The 22,846-nt window shown below is 47.4% G+C and overlaps 10 protein-coding genes across 10 annotated transcripts; 6 read left to right on the top strand and 4 right to left on the bottom strand.

Moving 5' to 3' along the window:
• Nucleotides 1–1,277: 1,277 nt before the first annotated feature.
• On the bottom strand, nucleotides 1,278–2,759 carry dmaW (tryptophan dimethylallyltransferase fgaPT2; the record flags this gene model as incomplete). The annotated part of the gene is made up of 3 exons (XM_057095018.1): nucleotides 1,278–1,351; nucleotides 1,441–1,562; nucleotides 1,615–2,759. The coding sequence occupies 3 exons, from the start codon at nucleotides 2,757–2,759 to the stop codon at nucleotides 1,278–1,280; spliced, it is 1,341 nt and encodes a 446-aa protein (XP_056940989.1).
• Nucleotides 2,760–3,606: 847 nt separating this feature from the next.
• On the bottom strand, nucleotides 3,607–4,449 carry fgaFS (festuclavine dehydrogenase easG; the record flags this gene model as incomplete). The annotated part of the gene is made up of 2 exons (XM_057095017.1): nucleotides 3,607–3,971; nucleotides 4,029–4,449. The coding sequence occupies 2 exons, from the start codon at nucleotides 4,447–4,449 to the stop codon at nucleotides 3,607–3,609; spliced, it is 786 nt and encodes a 261-aa protein (XP_056940988.1).
• Nucleotides 4,450–5,838: 1,389 nt separating this feature from the next.
• fgaDH (chanoclavine-I dehydrogenase easD) lies at nucleotides 5,839–6,699 on the top strand (the record flags this gene model as incomplete). Its single annotated transcript, XM_057095016.1, has 2 exons — nucleotides 5,839–6,433; nucleotides 6,503–6,699. 2 exons carry the CDS (start codon nucleotides 5,839–5,841, stop codon nucleotides 6,697–6,699), a joined length of 792 nt encoding a protein of 263 aa, XP_056940987.1.
• A 570-nt stretch (nucleotides 6,700–7,269) lies between these two features.
• Nucleotides 7,270–9,071, top strand: N7483_011588 (cysteine synthase-like protein B; the record flags this gene model as incomplete). Its single annotated transcript, XM_057095015.1, has 6 exons — nucleotides 7,270–7,462; nucleotides 7,524–7,710; nucleotides 7,775–7,898; nucleotides 7,950–8,040; nucleotides 8,094–8,154; nucleotides 8,213–9,071. 6 exons carry the CDS (start codon nucleotides 7,270–7,272, stop codon nucleotides 9,069–9,071), a joined length of 1,515 nt encoding a protein of 504 aa, XP_056940986.1.
• Nucleotides 9,072–9,425: 354 nt separating this feature from the next.
• On the bottom strand, nucleotides 9,426–10,323 carry N7483_011587 (FAD-dependent oxidoreductase; the record flags this gene model as incomplete). Its single annotated transcript, XM_057095014.1, has 2 exons — nucleotides 9,426–10,203; nucleotides 10,280–10,323. 2 exons carry the CDS (start codon nucleotides 10,321–10,323, stop codon nucleotides 9,426–9,428), a joined length of 822 nt encoding a protein of 273 aa, XP_056940985.1.
• Nucleotides 10,324–12,067: 1,744 nt separating this feature from the next.
• Nucleotides 12,068–13,669, top strand: fgaCat (catalase easC; the record flags this gene model as incomplete). The annotated part of the gene is made up of 2 exons (XM_057095013.1): nucleotides 12,068–12,295; nucleotides 12,347–13,669. 2 exons carry the CDS (start codon nucleotides 12,068–12,070, stop codon nucleotides 13,667–13,669), a joined length of 1,551 nt encoding a protein of 516 aa, XP_056940984.1.
• Nucleotides 13,670–14,825: 1,156 nt separating this feature from the next.
• fgaOx3 (chanoclavine-I aldehyde reductase easA) lies at nucleotides 14,826–15,944 on the top strand (the record flags this gene model as incomplete). Its single annotated transcript, XM_057095012.1, has 1 exon — nucleotides 14,826–15,944. One exon carries the CDS (start codon nucleotides 14,826–14,828, stop codon nucleotides 15,942–15,944), a length of 1,119 nt encoding a protein of 372 aa, XP_056940983.1.
• A 1,112-nt stretch (nucleotides 15,945–17,056) lies between these two features.
• On the top strand, nucleotides 17,057–18,682 carry fgaOx1 (FAD-linked oxidoreductase easE; the record flags this gene model as incomplete). Its single annotated transcript, XM_057095011.1, has 3 exons — nucleotides 17,057–17,367; nucleotides 17,431–17,536; nucleotides 17,774–18,682. The coding sequence occupies 3 exons, from the start codon at nucleotides 17,057–17,059 to the stop codon at nucleotides 18,680–18,682; spliced, it is 1,326 nt and encodes a 441-aa protein (XP_056940982.1).
• A 517-nt stretch (nucleotides 18,683–19,199) lies between these two features.
• On the top strand, nucleotides 19,200–21,014 carry easM (cytochrome P450 monooxygenase easM; the record flags this gene model as incomplete). The annotated part of the gene is made up of 5 exons (XM_057095010.1): nucleotides 19,200–19,403; nucleotides 19,478–19,591; nucleotides 19,647–19,749; nucleotides 19,942–20,541; nucleotides 20,593–21,014. The coding sequence occupies 5 exons, from the start codon at nucleotides 19,200–19,202 to the stop codon at nucleotides 21,012–21,014; spliced, it is 1,443 nt and encodes a 480-aa protein (XP_056940981.1).
• Nucleotides 21,015–21,501: 487 nt separating this feature from the next.
• Nucleotides 21,502–22,377, bottom strand: N7483_011582 (phytanoyl-CoA dioxygenase family protein; the record flags this gene model as incomplete). Its single annotated transcript, XM_057095009.1, has 1 exon — nucleotides 21,502–22,377. One exon carries the CDS (start codon nucleotides 22,375–22,377, stop codon nucleotides 21,502–21,504), a length of 876 nt encoding a protein of 291 aa, XP_056940980.1.
• Nucleotides 22,378–22,846: the final 469 nt, after the last annotated feature.

The following is a 22,846-nucleotide window of genomic DNA, read 5'->3' as shown; positions in this document are numbered from 1 at the left end:
GTATTGAACACCCTGAAATTCATAACCCTATCTGCAATCCCCACATTGCAGCCATCATCACCCCCGGCTTCCTGGTTTTGTTTGGTGGTTGGTTTCTCTTCCGTCCATAGGCCCGACCAATGGCTGCCACTGTGCGTTCCTCTCTCTTCACTACGTATATTACAGCAGCATGATTGGCTGAATGTATTATAAGCAGCAACGCTACTCCAATTATTTTCAAATAAAAATGACTCCTGGATGGCACATGCATCTTAAATGTAGTATATGAGCGACAAAAGGCGTATAAATTCATGCCCCGTTTTAAGTGTAGGTGGCTTACAGAATGCTGTTATGTACATGTTTCCTCATCTGAATTTACAATACTCTTTTCAAGAACCGTGAAATATTCTTCGACAGAAGCGCCGATGAATGCTTGGCAAGGAGGGGGGCAGGGTTCCAGAATACAGACAAGTGGCTGGCGGCAAGGACGAAGCAGAAGTTTTGAGCCATGCGATGTCAAAGCATTCAGGTAGACTACAAGTCAGACCGGTTCATACAAGGGGCTAGCATACAGAAAAGGGATCAAGGTCCAGAGAGAAGCCACAAGCGATTATTGGCCAGTAGAGGCAGCGAGATCTTCAGGCAAGCACTAACTACGGTGGCCGACCATGGCCATAAAGCTCAAGTGGGTATTTTACGTTTTGGGCCTGTTTTCGCCCCACTTTTATATAGTAAAGAGGGGAACCGTGAGGCAGTGTATTCGAGATACACGGGTCGATCCAGCTAGACTGAAAGAACAACACCAACCAACAAAGACAATGTGTCCGGACTACCCGTAGGGTGTGTATTGTCTTCTAGTATCGAACGCCAATCTTGTACGTACAATAACACAACATAACATAACGTAAGGAATGAACAATACCGAAATATCATACCCGTACGGTACGTGTAGTAGGGGACAGGGTACCCCACTACAATAGTTATTCTTGTAAAGTGACTGCGTTGATTATATAAGCCCGACTTGGTTGATTAACTAACTAACTATGAATCTCTGTATTGGTAATACGGAATTTTAACATTTCTCCCGGCCTAAAAATACGGAGTAAAACCAAAAAAACCTACTTGAGCTTTACGGCCAGTCGGCCACTGTACTCAATACTGAATTTAAGTTTCCCCCAGACCACCGCGCTCGCTGGGTGATTTCATTTGGAGTGGGAGTGTCTCCACATTTATGTTGCTTGGAACCTCATTATTTCGATGTTTCCGTTTGGCTGGCTGTAGAGGTCGTGATTTCGTGTTCATGGCACAAAGTCTTGTGCATTGGTCTGGAGCTCACGCCGGGTGCTTGGAGGTCTCTTAGCATATTCCAGGACTGGAAATGGGCTTTTTGCATAATTCACTTTGCGGTATTTCGCTTGGGGAATAAAGCAGGAAGATGAGAGAGGAGATAGAAGGACTTACAAATAGGCCAGTCTCCTGTTTCAAAAGTGTGAAGATACACACTCATGTAAGGTGTCTTCTTTCGATAGGAGAATGAGATATACGCTTGAACATGGTTGAGGGCGTCATGATCTTCGTGAGGGCTGCATTCAGGTATCAATACCATTTTATCGGCAAGAAATGCGAGGGACATACTAGCATGCGCGCAGGCAGTTAATGTAAGACTCTGCGATTTCCGTCCAACCCCGACGCTTAAAGAAGGTCACCAAGCCATTCGCGACGCACATATCGTTCATTCCGAACGTGGTAAAGTATACCTGAGGCTCCGGTATACGGTCGTCTGGGCGAAGAGTATAATTAGCCATCAGTGGCAGTTGTTCGTTCGGCCTCGTGCCTAGATCGAGGTACCCTTCAGGATAAGACAGGAGGCCGGTGGGAGGCTGCACCAAGTCCCAGAGCTCACGGATTAGACATAATCCGGCAAGTGTACAAGGATCTTGACGCCGCCCACCCATTGTCCATAGGTCTTCCATGGCGGCCAATGAAACCATCCGCTCCAAGAGATAAACCTTTGTACGAGACTTTGTCGGGTCAATGAGATCGCACGATAGCAACCGCACGGACGCAGTCCCATCACTGGAACGGGAGCGAACATAGTCTTCCAAAATGGTTAGAGGATGCGAGAGACCAGGTGTCTGCTCGCAAAGACTATGAATGGATCCAAAAACCAGATCTTCCATTGATCGCCCCGTTGCGACTGACTTTAAAGACGGATAAATATAAACCTTTACCAATGAACCACTAGCTTCAAGGTCAAGGGCCAGCTTGTTCTGGGTTTTTATGTGCGGTCCAGCCATTTCATTTTCGACTAATAAAGCGGACTCTTCATCATTGAGCGTACAGTGAGCCTTGTAATGTTTCAGACAACGCAAGTCGATGTTGGGCTGCAAAGGCATAAGTGTCTGCAAACTGTCCCAGATGGCATGAGTGTTGAATGGATCGGTGGCAGTTCCAGTGGCAGCGTTGATAGGCTCGAATGTGTATCTCACTAGTCGGTGAGAGCAGTTGAGACTCAACTCAAAAGGCGTACCATACCGAGTAAGTATGCTAAGCCACCTTTTGCGAGATGGCTTCGGGTAGACCCCGAGAAATGGAATCACATCCCTTTTCCAGATGCCTAAGATCCGGTATTGTGAATGAATATCATAGCCAGTAATTCGTAGAATATCTGCGAACATCGGGGCTACGCTTTGCCACCAAAGGCGCTGATCGTCATTGGGGAAATCCAGAAAGGAGCTCATGGCCCGGTATACCGGGGAGGTCGAAGCATTGAAATTCATATTGATTCAACTTTCCAGTTGGCTATTCGTATACAACATAGAGTTGAGGTCAAATAAAAGGTAAGATCTTCCGAGTCATAAACAATCAGCTATCGCGCAAGGGCGAAAAAGAACCAAAATCACGTCTGCAGGCTCAGTTTGTTGTGACAGAAGGCTACTCATCCTAAAAAAGAAAAAACTGCAGAATGCATCATGAAAGTCTTCTTCCTTGGTGGCAGAATTCGGTACCCTTACCTGTAACATGCCGTGTCCCGCATGATGCAGTCATCATTGTGTTGCTCTCGTCAGTGGACCTACCTTGAATCCTAATGAGATGTTCTCGGGGAATGACAGACTGAATAAGTATTGGGACTAGCATAGATCTGTACAACGCCTATTTTTGATGACGGCTAATAGCCTATGTTCCTGTGTTTGAGACATATTTAATAGGTTCCCCTGGACCAGATACTGAGGCGACCCAATAGTGTGACGTGGAGGTCAAAACAATAATATCCTTGGAAAAAAAGGCTCTGAATCGATAATAGCAATCTAGCGGGAATGCCGTATTTTACAGCACGGAGGATAGAGAATAGAGCTGCATTTCCTGATCATTCCCTTATAAGCAGTACATCCTATTCGAAATATCATAGAGATATTGATAGCATTCTATCAGCCTAAGGCTTAAGAAAAACGGCCCATCACCGATTATAGCCAGCACTGTCTCTGTCTCATGGCGAAATCATAGAATCCTTCCGGATAATTCCCTGTAACCTTCTGGACAGTATCACCCAATCTCTCCTCTGAACCTTTTTGCACGGCCGCATCCATATAAGCAATCATAGCTGCCAGATCTGCTGAATAACCGTGTTTAGCTGTGAGATGCCGGGCAAATTCCCTCCCATCGAGGTTTAAGTGAGAGATTTTCCGGCCGAGGACTTTTGTGAGGATACTCGCGATCTTTGACCGTCAGCTTGAGAGTTGTACCACCCGGGATTGGTTCAGGTATATCAGGCTTGAAAAAGAATTGAAGTTCGCTTACTTGATCGTAAGAGAGAAGCTCTGGGCCTCCAATGTGATATTCATCACTGTGGACCTTTTCGTCGGTCAATGCATGAAACGCAACACGAGCAATATCCTCGACCGATACGAACGGGATTTTGCCCTCTCCAGCTGCCGTGATGATAGTATTATCATCGCGAATAGACTGGAGATGTTCCCCTTCGGAGAAATTCTCTGCGAGACGTAGGTTGGTAATCTCGTAAAGCACTCAAAGGGCAGATTGAGACGTACGCATGAACCATGTTGGTCGCAACACGACATACTCGATCTCCCGGGAACAGGCCAAATGCTCGTGTGCTTTGCCCATTGCCGGCCCTCCCTTTTCGATGTTGCTGGCGCTCAGAAGGACAAATCTCTTTACACCATTGGACCGTGCAACATCGATGAAATTGTTTAAATGCGAGCCTATAGCATCCGTAGATGGAGGATGTATAAGATAGACTGCTGATATAGCTGTCATTTCTAGGTCAGAAAAGACGCAGAATGGGTTTTCGTATGTGGTGCTGTCCATCCAGTCAAAATGGCAGTTTGGATAGTTACTAGACACGGATGGTGAGCGCATAGCGGCCAGAAATGAAATATTGGCGGCCTCTAGAAGCGAACAGAGGCGACTTCCAGTCTTTCCCCTAGCACACAGAACTAAAATAGTCATCTCGAGAACAAACAGCTTCTCGATGTTTAAAATATCTGCTAACGGGGTCGAAGTAGAGGAAAGGCCTTAAAGTTAACTGAACGATCTTCTGGGAAACAGGGTGTCTTTGTTTCACAAACCAGGCAAAGTGGACATTCAGATTGAGGGATGAGATCCCTTTCAGCCAAAGTTAGTGATCACACAGACTTCCGTCACAAACAAATTTGCGACTAATGAAATCCACTTCCCTTGCATGCTTAAGCTCAGATTAATGCCTTAGCAAAATTTCTAAAAAGAATCATATCCTTTGTGTTGGGTACCACAAGGCTCAGGCATTACCCAATTCGTTATCCAATCTGTGACATAAAAATGTAAAAACCAGCCGCTGGTTTCTACATTTTTAGCCTAATTAGAAAAGTCCTAGTCATTTTTAAAAAAGTTTATGTATTTTGGATACTTCAGAATGGGTATTGGGCGCAAAGGTGCTATCTATATTGTGTAGTGCCGAAATCTAGGTGCCACTGCCTCCGACTTGGTTTGAGTGATTTTTTTTTCTTATATCTTGTAGAAGGCTTTGTCCGCCGTACCGTGGGATGTCGCAGAGGGTCTGTGGGAATTCCGGTAGTTGTAAAATGAGAAAATTCCGTCTTCAAGGGCCAGAGAACTTTGTCTAGTCAGCTATGTGAAAACAAGAATCCTGGCCAGCGCTCCCTAGGAGGTAAAAGGCGTTATTTATCTCATTTTCTGCACAATACGTTCATTAGGTAGCACGCTTAGTAGAATTTCTAGGTGGTTAGTAAGTTGATAATTACCGGTATTGATTATACGCGTACTTTTACGCATCGTTTGTGTTATATACCTCAGCTCTACCACAGACGACAAGTGGGTCTGATTAAAATTAGCCTCACGGTTAGTATTCATAATTTTCAAATTTGAATACCGCTGGATGACGCGGCGAACTTTCCAACGAAACGGCTGGGGATGGGGAGTTCGCTGCCCTATGCTGCGAGGAAGCCACAAAACGCTGATAATTTTACATGCACGCTCAGTCTGGGTCCCAATACAGGAGATCAGTTGACATACATATACGATAGTCACATATGAACTCTATATCACATTGTATAACTGTAAGGGTAATATGGGATATGGGGACTATTTACGAGACGCAGTAGTTCTCTAGAGCTAATGATGTTCGATGATGAGCGATTGATTTCGATTGTTTTGAGTTGTAACAATGGTCGTCGACCAAGGCCCGCTCCATGTCTATAGCTTGTGATTCCAACATCTTTCGTCAATATTCCAAGGTTTGGACACGCTTGGTCACCACGATCGAGACTTTCTACACACGATATTATCGGTATTCGAACCTTGAATCTCTTCCCCTGTCCCCGAGCTACTATTGTCTAAAAAATGGCGTCAGTGGCGTCGAGGGTCTTCGCTATCACTGGTGGAGCATCTGGCATTGGTGCAGCGACTGCTAGTCTACTTGCTCGTCGAGGAGCGGCCGGTATATGCGTGGGTGATATCTCAAACCAGCATTTTGGCTGCCTAGAAGAGGACATCCGAAGAATAAACCCCTCAACTAGACTATGTTGCACCATTCTCGATGTCACATCTTCAGCGGAAGTAGACAGATGGATTCAAAGCGTCGTCGTCACTTTTGGTAACCTCCACGGAGCCGCTAATATTGCGGGCATCGCACAGGGTGGAGGCATGCGAGAAACTCCGACCATCTTACTGGAGAAGAATGAAGAATGGCATAAGATCATGCGTACCAACCTCGATGGTATATTCTACGCGACCAGGGCTGAAGTGCGGGCGATGAACGACCTGCGTGGAAGTTCGATAGATCGTAGCATTGTGAATGTGGGAAGCATTGCGGGCATGTATCATGAACCAGATGTTTATGCGTATGGAACTTCCAAAGGCGCCTGCTCTTACTTCACCAAATGTGTGGCCAAGGACGCATTTCCATCCGGCATCCGAGTAAATAACGTGTCTCCAGGTAAGTGAAACCTTTCAATCACCTGATACATATGAGCTGTGAGCCAGGCCTGACATTCCGGCTCCCCAGGGATCACTGTGACTGCATTGTTGCCACAGTTCAATCCAAAAGCGAAGACAATAGATGAGGTCAAAGATTTGTACATGGACGAAGGATTCTCACTTTTGCAGCCGGATGACGTGGCGCGGACTATTGTGTGGCTATTGAGTGAGGACTCGCGACCAGTGCATGGTGCTGATATCAACGTGGGGGCTTCTATGCCCTGATACTATCCTTGTCAGAAGGTGTGAGTTTACATTCGAGCGATTGGCTCAATAGCCTGGACTTAGTCCATTTTACCGAATAATAGTTTCATAACGTGGACCTTTTAGTATTTACTGTAATTTTCGAGACCTGTGCGCTTCTAGCCAAGAAGATGACTCTTTTAGGAAAATGCAAGGTAGGCAACATTTGAAAGAATGGCCAAGGCCCACCTACCTAGGTTATTGAAACATCAGAGTGTATTACAAAGAGTGGTCAACCTTCCAAGGGGCTCCTGCATCAGGTTCATTTCACACCACCAAATAAGAAATCAATGGGCAGCATACATATGTATCATTCGATGATAAATTTTGTTATTCATCGGTACAAGATACATGTATTTTACGTTTCTGCTTATTGCCACAGGGCTTGTTTTCCAGACTGAGTTAAGGTATATATATCTATGGATAGCAACTAATGTTGAGCCGCTCTTTGTAAGAAACACAGACTTGCCTCGCCCTTGATCTTCAAGAAAGAGGAAAACTGAATATTTTTCGAACTACTGCTAATAGTATCGAGCAAGGAATACATGACCAATGGCGGGACACAGTACCCTTAACGTCTATAAAGGCCAGGACTCCATGAAGAAGTTCTTCGACCCAGAGTATCAGCCACCACTCCCACTCGTTGAGCTACCTAATAACCTCAATCCTTTCCAAAATGATGGTGTGCGCATATATGCAAAGCTTATGACAGCCCTTCCGTGCCAAAACGTGAAAGCTCTTCCGGGTTCGTTCTGACATAAATAACTATTGGGGATGATATAAGAGATGCTGATGATCTATCAAAGCGTTGAACATGCTGGAGAAGGCTGGGCCACTGACCAAGACAATTGTTGAGCCAAGTTCAGGCTCTACAGTTACTTCTTTGGCCCTCATTTCTAGGGTTCTTGGTAGCAGCTCAGATGTATATGCGTATGTGAGCAACAAGACAGATGAATCTCGCTTGCGGACACTGCAGTTCTTCGGTTTGAAGGTGTAAGGATAATGACGGTTTCCTCTGCGTGGTCTTGGATCTCTCTGGCTAACAGTGTCCGGCTAGCGTGCTTTACGGCGGGCCTGCTCAACCCGAGATATCCGATCCACGGGGTCAAGTCCAAAAGTTAAGGCAAATGGCTGAGGATAACGAAGAAATTTTCAATCCCGGGCAATATGAAAATATCAATGTATGAGGTCTCATAATATTCAATATTCAAGCCTCAGCTGACGCTTAAGAGAACCCTGATGCACACGTGAGATGGACAGGTCCACAGCTATTGAAACAGCTTCCAGAGATCAATATTTTCTGTACTGGTATGGGTAGTGCAGGTAAGACACCAGCACCGTTGTTTTAATTTGGAGCTCACAATTCACTTCATCAGGCTGTGTTACTGGAGTTGGAACATTTCTTAAACAGGAAAAACCATCTGTCACTGTTGTAGGGTATGTCTTTTGATTGATGTTTTAAGAAAACTCGAACACTGTTGATGATAGGTTCTAGTGTCTGCAACAAAGCCTCGGATGCAATTCCTGGCCCGCGACCGTATCATCTCCTCGACAATATAGCATTCGGATGGAAGGATGTAACAGATTCAATCATGGAGATAGAATCGATCCAGGCATACCGTTTATCTATGGTCCTGTCCCGAGAAGGGCTTATTTGTGGCCCATCGTCCGGAATGGCCCTCAAGGGTCTACTTGAATTCATACAGAAACAAAAGGATAGCGGACGACTGAATCATTATCGGGAGTCAGAGACAGGGGAGGTTGCGTGTGTGTTTTTATGCTGCGACCTACCCTACCAATATATGGACACCTACTTCAAGAAGCTTGGTGCAGACGACTTTCACGCCATCACGAACGCGAGCCTAAGGGACACAGACCAAGGCCAGTACGATCCTCGATGGGAGCTAACCCCGACTGAGGCTGCTAGGCTTGACAGAGGGACGATGTTCAAGCTTTGCACTATGCCGGTGGCATCCCATGCTTTGCAAAATTCCCACGGATGCGGAAGCTTGTCTACCTCCTTCAAGATCCTGGATCTGAGACGCAGCGAGGATTTCTCACGCTCACATATCTCCGGCTCGCTGAGTAAGGCCATTTCATCATTGGAACCAGACACAGAAAGCCCTTTCGACAGTGTACCAGTCCTGGAAGCGCAATTTAAGAGCCTGGTGAAATTGACATCTGAACTAAGGTCTAATGGCCACTTCTGTAAGCATGATACTGTCCTGGTACTGTGTTATGATGGAGAAACGTCCCGTCTTTCCTGTAGCATCTTGCGCCAGGAGGGTATCAAAGCATTCAGCGTCAGAGGTGGTTTTCAGACTCTAGCTAATCAGTTATTTGTATCGGCGTGAATTAAAAGAACACGAATGGTATTGCTTCAATTGGCAATCAAACTGTATAATTCCCAGCCAAACACAATGTTAATAGACTCCTCTGGGTCAAACTTTTCTCAATCGAGAAGGCCTAGTAATAAGCTTGTAGCCTCCTCCGCTGCCCCTACTGACCCTTCGAAGCCAGCGCTATTATGTCCGTAATTGTGTACTATGTACCTTCCACCCTCTAGAGGCTCTATGCTAACCCTTGGGCCTCCTTTTCGCGATGGCCTAAGACCAACTCGTACATCCTGCACTTCAAAGGTGCCGTCCTCGTTCAACAGTTCCGGTGCGAGAGACTTACATCGCTCTAATATCGTCGCAGTCATGCGATCACTCGGCTGGATGCACCAATCCCCCTTCACCTTGCACCCCCCCAAGCACTGTTATCTCCTCCCCCGGCCGCGGAATCACTAGTGCCTCCCATGGTTGCTCTTCCTGTTCGTTCCTCCGGGTTACTACTCTGTGAGCTTTCCCTTTCACCAGCACTGTCTGCCCTAGCGTTGGGAAGCATGCCTCATCATCCGCAAGCTTCCCAGCCCCGAGTCCTGTACAGTTCACGACAGCTTTGGTACCGGGAACTTCGTCGAAGACCTGTGAGAAGCTTTTTACATGCAGCACACGGGTTTCGAATTGACCCTCCGGGGCGCTCTCACATTGGCGTAGCAACCACGTACAGTATACCACCGGGTTGACTGTAATTGTTTGGTAGGCAAAGCCAGCTCCATCTGCATTTCCTGGTGCGGCACAATCATCCGGTCCCAGGTCTCTCACTGGCATCAAGTCTGGATCCGTTATCCACCAGTGTGATTTCTCCAGGCGATACACGGGTACAGGTGAATCCCAGAAAAAAACAGCGGGATGTAGCTCGAGACCGAGCTCACTGGGTGCGTGACAAGCCAGGAGGTCACGCCAGTGAAGCAATGTCGTGCGGTCCCAGGACTGCTGGCGGCGATCATTCATATCAGGATTGGAGCGCCACTGGGCACCTGAAAACATCGAGGTATAGTACGGATCTGAGAGACATCCCGGCCATGAGACTGACAATAGAGTTACCCGAATATCATGAGATAGAATAGTCAAGGCCGTTTGCAGGCCAATAACTCCTGCACTTGAAGAGAACATAAGTCAGGAAGGCTAATCAATATTCAATATACTATGTCCTTCATGGAGTGTCGATTGCTTACCCAAGAACAACGACGTGGTGCTTGGAGGAAATTGCTGTTGACATCTTGAGCAGAATATCGTTGCTTTCAATTCCTAGCAAAAATGTACTCCCATTGCTGCATATATTATAATTTCTACCGTAAACGAAAAATAAATACAAAAAGAAAAACGGAAAACAAAAAAAAGAATAAGAAAATAAAAGGAAAACTGCACCCATATGCTGCACGTAATTGGGGCAACTTTCCGCAGTACTGGGTACATTCCCTTGAAGTACGACATATGGGAAGAGCCATAGGGTTGTTGTTCCCTACTTAATAGCTACTGTCCGATGGGAGTTGAAGAGTCAGATGCTACTGGCCAACAGTCTCAACAATTCGCCGTGAACCAAGTGACCTGACGCGGCTTTTTCGTCTCCATATAGGCTCGGCACCCAAGAAAATATGGCAATAAGATATGCTGATACTAGGCTGTGATAGCATTTTGTTGGAACATCATTAGGCCCAATCACATGAACGAATCATAGATACCTTGTCTTCTGCGTTGGTTATGTTTATTTACACACAAATTTGCATACGCCCGAGCATGAACTAAGAGACTCTTGGCTAAGTTACAATGACACAATTTGCAGATGTCTTACAATACTAAACCTCCATTAATACCAAAAATTTTCTTCATGTCTACAGACAGGTACGTGGAATTAGGTACGAACAATACCGCAAGGACTGGCATCTTTAACGCTAGATGTCTACGTAAATCCTTAGGGAATGAGACAAATGATCGACCATTGATTTGTCAAATTGTTGATTGAAAAAATGGCACAATGCCATGTACTGCTTACAATGCCGCAGTATGCCCGGTTACAAATTATACAGTGGCCACTCATGAAGTCTTTTCCAATATTTTGGTAGGCAGTGCTAGTCTATATGCTCAGGCAGTGCTAGCCTATATGCTCAGGCAGTGCTAGTCTATATGCTAAGGCAGTGCTAGTCTATATTCTAAGGCAGTGGATAGGTTGCACATGCAAGGGTGGAAGGCAGGTCACATCTCCCCATATTAGAGGCTACACAAGTACGATGGAGACGATACATTAAGAAATCTCCCAATTTAGGCTACTCAAATAGAATGGACGAATTGGATAAGACTCTTGTCCGCAAAGTTTTCTTTCTCGCGAAATCTGCAAGATTTCAATAGCCGTATTTCCCATCTTACTGTATAGGAGCATTTATGTACGTATCATGGGAGTCGCGCTCCATGAGGTCAGCCACTTAAATCAACGGCTACGAGGCCACGGCAGGCCCCAAAAAAGCTCCAAATTCGTTTGACCAGTAGTTTACGATACTTGTACTTACATTGATACATAATTGTGGCAGGCTACGTATCGCTTTTACGAGGGGTCGGCGTAAATGAAACCATCCATCCATCCATCCGACTGTATTTTGATGATTCGTGACGGTTCTTTACCCGATCTATGCCGCAAAAGGACGACTGTATGGAGTTTCATTATAAGGGCAGGTAATTGAGAAGAATTGCATATGACCTGCCCCTCTTGATCAGCGTATCTAAAGGAATGACATTTAAATGCATCAATCAGGGAGTGATGCAGACAGGCGCCTAATTGGGTGGAAGTACCGAAGCAAGGGGTTCAGATACCCCATAGATAGGAAACCGAATTTCTCATCTACTACACTGTAGTTTCTGGTTACAAGCAGTCACAACATCAAAATTTCAGACTCAGTCCAATATAAACAGGTACATTTGTTTGAAGATGACTTACAGATTAGACTACGATTATCTGACTCACGTTCAGGATGCCTGATGACGCAGCGAAGATGCCCCAGGATGTCGCGCAACGGAGTCTCCCTTATACGACTTCCAACGGGTGCCCAGTCCTGAGGGGGGAGAGCAATCCAGCCAACGGGAAAGATCTTTTAATCAAAGATCACTACTTGATTGACATGCTGTCAAGGTTTAACCGAGAAAAGATACCGGAGCGCAGCGTTCATGCTAAGGGGGCTGGGGCATATGGAGTGTTTGAGGTATGGACTATGCCATCAAGCTGGTGAGGCAGCTCAGAGCTGATGTTGTAGGTTACGGATGACATTTCTGATGTCTGTAATATCGATATGCTTCTGGGGGTCGGCAAGAAGACCCCCTGTATCACGCGCTTTTCCACGACCACCATGGAAAGTGGCTCCGCCGAGATGATGCGGGATTTCAAGGGAATGGCCGTCAAGTTTTTCACTGTGCAAGGTAACTGGGACTGGGTATGCCTGAACTTCCCGTTGTTCTTCATCCGGGATCCCATCAAGTTCCCCGGCTTGATGCACGCCCAACGACGTGATCCACGAACCCACCTTGTCAACCCCAATACATATTGGGATTGGGTGACGTCCAACCATGAGTCTCTGCATATGGTGCTGGTCCAATTTAGTGACTTTGGCACTATGTTCAATTGGCGAGGGATGAGCGGCTATGTGGGCCATGCATACAAATGGATCATGCCGGATGGGAGCTTTAAGTATGTCCACGTGTTTCTGGCGTCCGATACGGGGCCAACCTTTTTTGAGGGGAGCGGAATGCCGAATCACCGCGACCTAGATCCCGACGCCGCCACCAGAGACCTCTACGAGGCCATTAAGAGCGGGAATTACCCGACCTGGACGGCGAACATCCAAGTTATTGACCCGAAGGACGCACCCCACGTGGGCTTCAACATCCTCGACCCGACGAAGCATTGGAATTTGGGGACATACCCTAAGGACCTGCAGAAGTTCCCTGCCAGGCCTTTTGGAAAGCTCACTCTAAATCGAACGCCAGAGAACTACTTTGCCGAGATCGAACAGCTGGCTTTCTCGCCATCCAACATGGTTCCAGGTGTCCAGCCCTCTGAGGACCCCATTCTCCAAGCGCGCATGTTCGCCTACCCGGACGCCCAGCGCTATCGCCTTGGGGCCAATCACCAGAATATCCCCATCAACCGATCCAAAAACACTTTCAATCCTATTATGCGAGATGGGCTCGGTACATTCGACAGCAATTATGGGTCCCTACCTGGTTACGTGCCTGGCGACATTCCACCGACAAGGGGCCATGCGCAGTTGTCGGAGCCAGATCTCCAGTTCAATGATTGGGTGTCACAGGTGTCATCGCAGCCCTGGGCACAGTCCAATACAGATGACTACAAGTTCCCCCGAGAGTTTTACTTAATTCTCCCCGAACTCCGCACTCAAGCGTTTCAAGATCGAATGATCCAGAGCCTGGCGGATTCAGTCGCGCAAACTAGAAAGGAAATCCGGGAACGAGTTTACGACAGCTTCTATCTGGTTCTGCCTGAGCTCTCCGATCGCGTCCGGGTGGCGACAGAGAGGATCATCTCCGAGCGAGGACCGTTAGGATCACAGAAACTGTAGGCCCTAAAATAAGCGCGTGCGTCCTATTGCGAGATATTGGAATGGTGCAACTGTCCATTCGCAGCCGTTTGAAAGCTATTAAAATATTCATAAGGAATTACATTTGTCAAATTTGTCTTCTTGTGATACTTCTACAAGCTTTATATAAAATGCATGTTGGCATCACTCAATTGAATAATTTCGGCTGTAGCCCTTCGCAAAACCATCTTTTTGAGATATACATCTAGTTACCTATGCTCTACTACCATTTCGAGGTTGTCACTATAAAAACCACCAAAACTTCACTTTTCGAATCGAGATTTTTCTTTTATTTTTCTTATAATGAGTATAAACCAAGCTTCACATAATGTAGTGGGGAAGTATGGTCTTCCCACTACTAGGCGCGCGTGACTTGTTACTCGCGGTATGCCTTCATGTATGTTACCGTGCCTATAGCGGCGCAGTGGACTATTTAAGAATACACACTCCTACACCTCTCTGACAGCACCCCTAGGGGGGGTCTCCTAGCGCCCAGTCCGTGGATTGTTGGTTGTTGTTGTTGGCACCCGTCTAGTTGGCTCTACACGTGTATTTTGATTACACATCACTACGTTCCCCTCTTCAATAAATAGAGTTATTTTTTTCCAAAATTAGAATTACCAAGATGAAGCAGAATTTCATTAAGGCTTGATTTTGGCCAAATTGGACCAAATGAATGAGCCGTGCCCGGTTCCAAGTGTGAGATAAGAGGAATTCAGAAACAGGATTCTGTATTAATCTAGGCTGGCTTCGTGTTCCCGAAGTAGTCGGCCGCAAGGGTAATCTGGCCCCAGCCAACAATACTGTATTATTGTGCAGAATGCCTTTTCGTGGAAATAAAGATACTGACAAATTTTGTATTATAGTAATGAGCATGAACGTAATTTAACCCACGATGCAATCTGTCAATCTGGCCTCATCCCAGATTGTTCTTGGGGGAGGTGACTATGTATCATACTACTCACAGTATAATAACACCTATAAAAACAAGGAGACGTGATCTCCGCACCTACTCTTACCACTATGCATTCTACTCCGCTTGGATGTGCTTTTATTTTCCCTGAAGAGCAAGATGCAGACCTCGAAACTCTTTTGCACCCTCACTGTGGGAGACTGTAAGCTCCAACATAGAATAATTATGGCCCCGACGACAAGATTCCGAGCCGATCCCGCTGGGGTGCCGCTGCCATTTGTGAAGGAATACTATGGCCAACGAGCCTCTGTTCCGGGGACCCTAATCATTACCGAAGCCACAGATATTTCCCCAGAAGCAACCGGATCCGCGGACGTCCCAGGCATCTGGACGACTGCACAGGTGGAAGCCTGGCGAGCCATCGTTGAGCGCATCCATGCACAGGAATCCTTTGTTTTCCTCCAGATCTGGGCCACGGGCCGTGGCGCCGAGCCTGAGGTTGTGGCGAACAATGGTATCGACTTCGTCTCTAGCAGCGCGATCGCTGTTAACGAGTCATCGCCGATCCCACGCGCCTTGACTGAGGATGAAATCCAGCAGTACATCAAGCAGTTTGCGGAGGCGGCGTGCCGGGCCATTGAGGAGGCTGGGTTTGACGGGGTTGAGATCCACGGCGCTAATGGGTATCTGATCGATCAGTTTACCCAGCAGTCAAGCAATTGGCGAACGGATAGGTGGGGTGGCAATGTTGAACGACGTTCCCGATTCGCCATCGAAGTGACCAAAGCCGTAGTTGAGGCAGTAGGGGCACATCGAGTGGGCATCAAGCTCTCCCCTTGGAGTCAGTATCTCGGGATGGGCACCATGGAGGACCTGGTGGCCCAGTTTGAGGATTTGATCGGGCGTTTGCGGAACCTGGACATTGCATATCTGCATCTGGCCAACTCGCGATGGTTGGAAGATGACACCAACTCTCCGGATCCTGATCATCAGGTGTTCGCGCGGGTATGGGGCGACAGTAAGCCTTTGCTCTTGGCGGGCGGCTATAACGCTGAAACGGCGCAAGAACTCCTCGACCATCTCTACCACGATCAGGACAACGTCGCCGTCGCTTTCGGCCGGTATTTTATCTCCACGCCAGACCTCCCATTCCGCATCAAGGCAGGCATCGACATAGCCAAATACGACCGCGCCACCTTCTACACCTCGCTGACGAGAGAGGGATATTTGGACTATCCATTTTCTTCGGAATTTTTGGCTGCGAACCCAAGCCCCAGACATGGTATCATGACTACACCCCCTGTGCACAACACTGTCGACAAACCGCCTCACCCCTCATCTTAACAATCGGATTTTCAAATTCAATCTGATCTACTCCGTACTATATGAACTGATGTAATTCGAGGGCTATCCTAGGATGTTTCAAAATTTATCATTTCAGGATGTTCTTGAATTTAATTATCAAAGATTATCTAAAGGTTGTTCATGATAGTTAAGTATTTTGCTTATAAATGACAATGTGCCCTAATGCAGAGATATATATTAATTGGTGGTGAGTGGGGCTAAAACACACTTTTCTGAGAGTCTTGATCCCCATTGTGAACGATTAGGTATTGACCGGGCGTGGAACCTTGGAACGAGAGGGAAGGCCAGGTTTTTGTGAGACTGCCCAGCGGGTGGACGTGAATCCCCTCATCGCCTAGCAATTACCCATGTACATATACTGAATCTTTTGCCTCAAGGGCCCACATTATTATAAAGCATCATGATCCCTACTAATAATAAAGGCCATCCTCCAGATCTCGTAGACATCCTCCATATTCGTAACAATGGTGCCACCGTTCTTTTCCACCGGTGAAACAGAAATGTAACATGATATGTAAACTTACGGTAACTTGAGCATGAGGAGTACAGCTGGCTTTCTGCCGCCCAAAATGCTGGTGACGATGGCCTTGCAGGTCAGTTAGCCATTGTCCGTACTAGTATCATGGATCTGCATTGCTGGCTCCCCGACATTCAGAAACTCTCAGCTAGGAATAGTGGTCTACTTTCTCGATGGTGACACTCCCCCCAAACCCCTCTTTATACCTTTTCAACTCTCTGCCCGCGGATACATTCCACTACGACGATTAGGCTATGGACGGACACTTTCAAAAGAGATACTTATGCAGCGTCCTCGTAGGAGTTCTCTTGGGCTGGCTGGCTCTGACTGGTTTTCAATTCTCTGCCCGCTGTCGATGCCGACCAGGGAATGCCTGCTGGCCGGGGGAGGAACAATGGGATGCATTGAATCGCTCCATCTCCGGGAATCTGGTTCGTTTAAGGCCAATAGCGCATGTGTGCTACGAACCCGTATTCAACCAGGAGGAATGCTATGACCTCCAAAGTTCTGCACGCGATAGCGGATGGAGGGCCTCTGAGCCAGGTCAGTAGGCCATTAAAATTTGAATACGACTATGGGGAGCTTGGTTGTTGACAAGGGCCGACTAGGTGCCTTGCAGGACTGGGTCTGGGAGAGTGGTTTTGGGGCCAACGAGACATGCCCACTGATCAATTCGACATTTCAATCCTTTCCACATTGTCACCAAGGCCGAATCCCCGTTTATTCGGCACTCGTTGAGTCCTCCGCTCAAATTCAAGAAGCTGTTCGTTTTGCTCGAGCACATAATCTGCATCTGGTGGTTCGCAACACTGGCCACGATGGCGCGGGCCGATCGAGCGGGCCGGATTCATTCCAGATTCACACCCATCGACTGAAAGGCATCACGTACCATTCAGGAAGTTTCCAGGGACAGATAGCTCGGTAACAATTGGTGCTGGTGTCCTGCAGGGAGAACTCTATGCCCGAGGGGATCGCGACGGTTTTATCGTGGTTGGGGGAGAGTGTCCTACGGTCGGGGCTGCCGGGGGATTCATTTTGGGAGGAGGAGTCTCCAGTATACTCAGTCATACAAGGGGACTAGCCGTGGACAATGTCCTCGGATTTGAGATGGTAACAGCGAAGGCAAGTCTACATTCCTCCCTTCGGAACTTTCCGTTATCTTTTGCATAGACTCATCGAGATGTTCTGCAGGGAAAGCTCGTCGTGGCAAACAGATTCAAGAATCCGGAACTTTTTTGGGCATTAAGGGGTGGTGGAGGATCTACTTTCGGGGTAATAACTCGTGTAACAGTCAGAGCGTTTCCCAATCCCCCCCGCATTCATTGAGAAGCTCTCCGTACGGGGGGCTCGGTCGGATGTTGAGTTCTGGCGACTTGGGGCTACGACACAGTTGGAAGCACTCCGGGATCTGAACAGAGAGGGCATCGTGGGACAGTTTGAGTTAAAGCATTTAGCGGAGAGGGGCTCCATGGAGGTGAGTCTCGAGGTGTATAATTTGAACACGACCGACATTTCCAGCAACCGCATGAATGTCCTAAGGGTTGCTCTTGAGCGCAGTGGACTACACCCCACATTCCTCTCAAGATCTGTTTCTAAGTTGACATCGGCCCTCCGGCATAGAGGAGACATCTATCCAGATGACTACGGTATCTTGATGGGGTCTGTTATCGTGTCCAATACCTTATTCAATTCATCGCGGGGACCCCAGCGTATAGCCGACCGACTCTCTCAATTTCCGATGGCTATTGGTGATACGATCTTTACCAGTAACCTGGGAGGACGAGTAACAGACTCTCAAGGGCTTATTGATACCTCTATGCATCCGGCATGGCGATCTTCCTCCCAGCTGTTCAACTTTGTTCGGTATTTGCCGTATAAATCCGTGGAAGGCAAGATTACGGCGATGGATGACTTGACCCAGGTCCAGATGCCCATATTGTATGCTTTGGACCCCAGCATTCGAGCATCATATCTTAATCTCCCTGATCCCAACCAGAAAGATGCCCCGCAAGTATACTGGGGGAAAAACTACGGTCAGTTGCTCCGCATTAAGCGACAGTGGGATCCAGATGACCTTTTCGTTGTCAGATCAGGTGTCGGCAGCGAAAATTGGGATGTTGAAGGACTCTGCAAGCAAGGGATGAGCGTGTTGGCCCGATTTCAGACCTTCCTGGATGCCTTGGCCTGGCATTTTCGATAGCCTTCTGGTTGAAGGACCGGACTTCGTGCTTGTGTACACAAATAGGCCTTGTAATTTCATGTTATCTCTCCACTAAAACAGTTTAAGTTTATCACTTCAAGCCCTTCTTATTGCAAGGCACCTCTGCAGTGATTTCATCTTCATTTCCTGTCTCTCGAACGATGATTGCCTGGTGAAAATGATGGTAAGTCTAAGTTTCAAGTCTATCCAATAGCAGACCGATAGCCTCCCAAAATAGCATGTCCATAACTGCAAATCATAATACTACGTATCATAGGTACAGCTCATTACACATCACGATAATCATTAAGCAGGGTTCAGGTAAGCGAGTAGTCATTCCCACCTGCGGCATGCGCTACAGCCCCCGAGAAACTCCGGCTCGTAATAATACCAATCGTACATGCATACGTGAGCCCAACGTCGGCATAGTTTTTCAGTAAAGAACTTGTCTAAACTTTACAACCCGCCCTTTCTCCTACGCTTTGTCTTTCGCAGATTTACTGATCCTCTGGTCACAATGACTATGTACCGCAGGGCCATTGGAGGAGACAGCTTCTATGACGGAGATCACTTCCACATCCTACAAATACTCGGAGTCTTGGTTGTGACAGTCGTGATCCTGTATATCCTCCGGTGTGACATCGGGCCTAAAGCAATTCCTACGGTGGACGCGCGATTGTCCCCTGATGGGTACCCGAATTTGATTGAAAAGGCAAAAGAAGTACGCTGTCAATTGACTGAGTTGTTTTTTGTAGTAGCTCCCACTGATTTTGATATTTTTACTTCTTCCAGGAGTACAGAATCTTCACTTTGAATACCTATGCTGGACCAATCATTATTCTGCCCCCAGAGTATATTGATGAAATCCGCAATGACAGGCGCCTGAGCCTTGCTGCATGGAATAATCACGTATGTATGCCAACACCCCGATGATTTTTGGGCGTTTATGAATGGAAATTTGTAGGAATTCAGTACTCGTTACGCAGGCTTCGAAGTCTTTCGCCCCGGTACTACAGGAGATGGGATTCTTCAGGATGCGATCAAGTCCGGCCTCTCACGAATTATAGGTAAGAAGAGCTATCTTACACTACATGGAAATTCTCAAAGCTGACGGATCTCTCCTAGGTGATCTTTCCCCGCGGATGTCCGAAGACGTTGGCTCGCTATTACAGAAGGCTTGGCAGGACCATGATGGTAAGGAAACTTGATGATAAAAATGTTTTGCCAGAGGACATGAGATATTGACAGTTTGGACCTAGGATGGCACAAGGTCACCTTAAAGTCCTCCATTGATTTCATAATCCAACGCGTGGTGGCGTCTGTCGTCTGCGGGCCGGAGCTTAGCTCGCGGGCAGAATGGTTAGAAACAGTCACTACATGCCTGGAGGCCGGGGGAATTGCCGTGAATGAGTTGCGAAAGTGGCCCCCTGCGCTGAGGCCTCTGGTGCATTGGTTTCTCCCATCTTGTCGGCGACTACGCGCTCAAGCCCGACAAGTTCGGAGAATCACCGAACCAATCATTGCAGAAAGGAGGGCGAGACATTTGAAACCTGACTCCAGCCCTCAATTGCAATACAATGATGGCCTTGAATGGATGGAACGTAGTGCTATGGGAAGACCTTATGATGCCACTATGAGCCTTCTGGTACTGTTTCTACTCGGGACTGAAACCATGGCGGACCTTCTGACCCAGATGCTCTCCGACCTGAGTGAACGAGCCGAGGTGGTGGAGGCGATGCGTCTGGAGGTACTGACAGTACTGCCCCGTCAGAATGGCTGGCGGACCCAAGACCTTCACCGACTCCGACTCATGGATAGTGTCTTGAAAGAATCACAACGATTGAAGCCATTCGAGTTCGGTAGGTTTTTTCTTCTTTTTTCATGACAAGTGGCTAATCGTACGGAGGTAGTGCTGCTGCGACGAATTGCCTTGGACACTGTGAGACTCTCGGATGGCACTCGAATCCCAAAGGGCTCCGGTGTGGGGGTTTTCACTGGCTTTATGTGTGATCCTACTATCTATCTGAACCCGACGCAATTCGATGCGTTTCGCTTCCTAAATTTGCGGAACACTCCAGGTTACGCTCATAGCAGTCAATTCGTCTCGCCAAGTGCCTCCCATCTTGGCTTCGGCTATGGTTCCCAATCCTGTCCCGGGCGATTTTTTGCCGTCGCTCTTGTGAAGATCTTACTTGTTCACATCGTGATGGAATATGATATTAAGCCGTCTGGCTCGGAAGGAATTAAGCTCGTCAAAGATGGCTTCAGAGTAAATACGGACCCTGAAGCTACGCTTTTGGTTCGCCGGCGACAGGATGTTGCGGTCCCCTGAACTCCTTGTCCATTGATTGTACCCCGTGTCATATATTTCCTCATTAATCCCTATCTTTGTGCGTACCTTATCACTATTTCGACATTATACCAGCAATTCAAGTTGGGGTGTAGTGGCTGAATGCTTATTATCTCTTGGCAAGCCATCAGCACCATCCTCCACTAGCGCTTAAAAATGACACAGCTCAAGAATTTCGGCAATTCCCTTCGTTCGAGCTTTATTAATCCATGCTGCTAGAAACAACTATTTTTGCCTTACCCATTTCGGCTTTTTCTTTTCCACGGTAGACCTTCCTACTTTTAAAAAGGAAATTCGGTCCCATTAAATTTGGGTACAAATCAAATCTATCATCAGCTAGACTTTAGTTACAGTTATGCGCTACGGTCAGACAGGGGAAGTGTTTCGCTTATAGAATTGAATTTTTTATCAGAAGAAAACAATATTCAGTTCAAAAAGCTGCATCCGTCGACGACTTATTGCACCTTCTTCAAGCGACAATTGGCTGCTTCTTTTTCAAGCCCAGATGCTCTCCAATCTCCTCGAAATTGTTTGCCCAGAAGGTAGACACTGGACCATGGTCAATAGGCCAGGTGCTGCGGAAGCCAAACATTGCTTGAGCCCTATATGACATCGTTTCGGCAATCGCACGAGGAATCGTCAATGCGTGGGCTTCTTCGGTCAGAAGTCCGCTGCGTGCGATGTGCATAGCGAGGCCACGACGGAGGCCATCTGTCATATTCTCCCCTCCGCCATGGACAAGCTTTCCAGAAAAGAAGAGGGCATCCCCAGGGTTCATTTCCACCGGAACGGTCTCTGTAGTACTGATAGCCCCCTGGTAAGGGTCCAGGTGAGTTCTCGGGGCCACCCGGGTGGCGCCATTGACCTCGGTGAAAGGAGTCAGGGCACAGAGAAAGTTGATACATGCCTCTGGGCCGGACGGTGGAACGTATTTCCAAAATGGCCATAGGTCCTGGTCCCGATGGAGAGGCTGCGCCTTACTTCCAGGACTGAGGTCAATAATCTGGGCGCAGTTTATGTGGTATCCGTCCCCGGGTTCTTTGACGAAGACCCTTTCACTCAATCCGTGGACCAAATCGTTCTCCAGAGGCCCATCACGGAATGTCTGGCTATGTGGGGTGACCGGAAGGCGCTTGGTGTGGCGCCCCAGGAAATCCTCCAATGCGCAGCCAGGCTTTCCAAGTTGTAAGCCATCTAACGCGGGTTGGACTTCACGATTAATCTTTTCGACCTCGGTGTGGCTGAGAAATCCTTTGATGACCACACAACCATCCGCCTGGTATGCGTCGAATATAACATCAAGTCCAGCAGAAACTGGGATCTGTTGGAGGTTCGGTAATTGCATGTTCGTTGACGTGCCCATCTTCGTTCGGTCGGCTTCAAGGCTTGAAGGAGAAAAGATAAACGGCTGACAGGGGGCAAATAGGGCCAGGAAAGCATATATCACAAATCTTCGGAATGAGTCGTGATTCCTCCATGGTATATTAATTGGGAATCAGCTGGTATTTGTACTCCCCTGGGGGTAATTACCATTACTTTTTTACTTTCAGATTTCTTGTCGCCTTAGTGCTTGTAACAGCGTTTCGCCAGCCGTACTTGGATGTTTAACTTGCAATTGGCCGGTGATGTTGCTGATCTCGCGGCTCCCCCCTTTTTTCTTTCTCACTTGTTCCTGAGCTTGAGGACCTCGACACCAAAAACATATGAGAGGAGCTGAACCAGTGCTATTGGAGATCCGACGTGCTTGGCAGCGAAGACTCTTATGCAATACCAAAATTGAATATAGAGGGAGTAAACTATATATTTCCGCTCAC

The sequence above is a fragment of the Penicillium malachiteum genome (assembly GCF_028827825.1).
Source record: "Penicillium malachiteum strain IBT 17515 chromosome Unknown utg000005l:1.0-9002435.0:326005.0-9005861.0, whole genome shotgun sequence".
In the NCBI taxonomy this organism is placed as follows: Eukaryota; Fungi; Ascomycota; class Eurotiomycetes; order Eurotiales; family Aspergillaceae; genus Penicillium; species Penicillium malachiteum.
The sequence above is the reverse complement of the archived record's forward strand: the minus strand, read 5'-3'. Positions and strand labels throughout refer to the sequence as shown.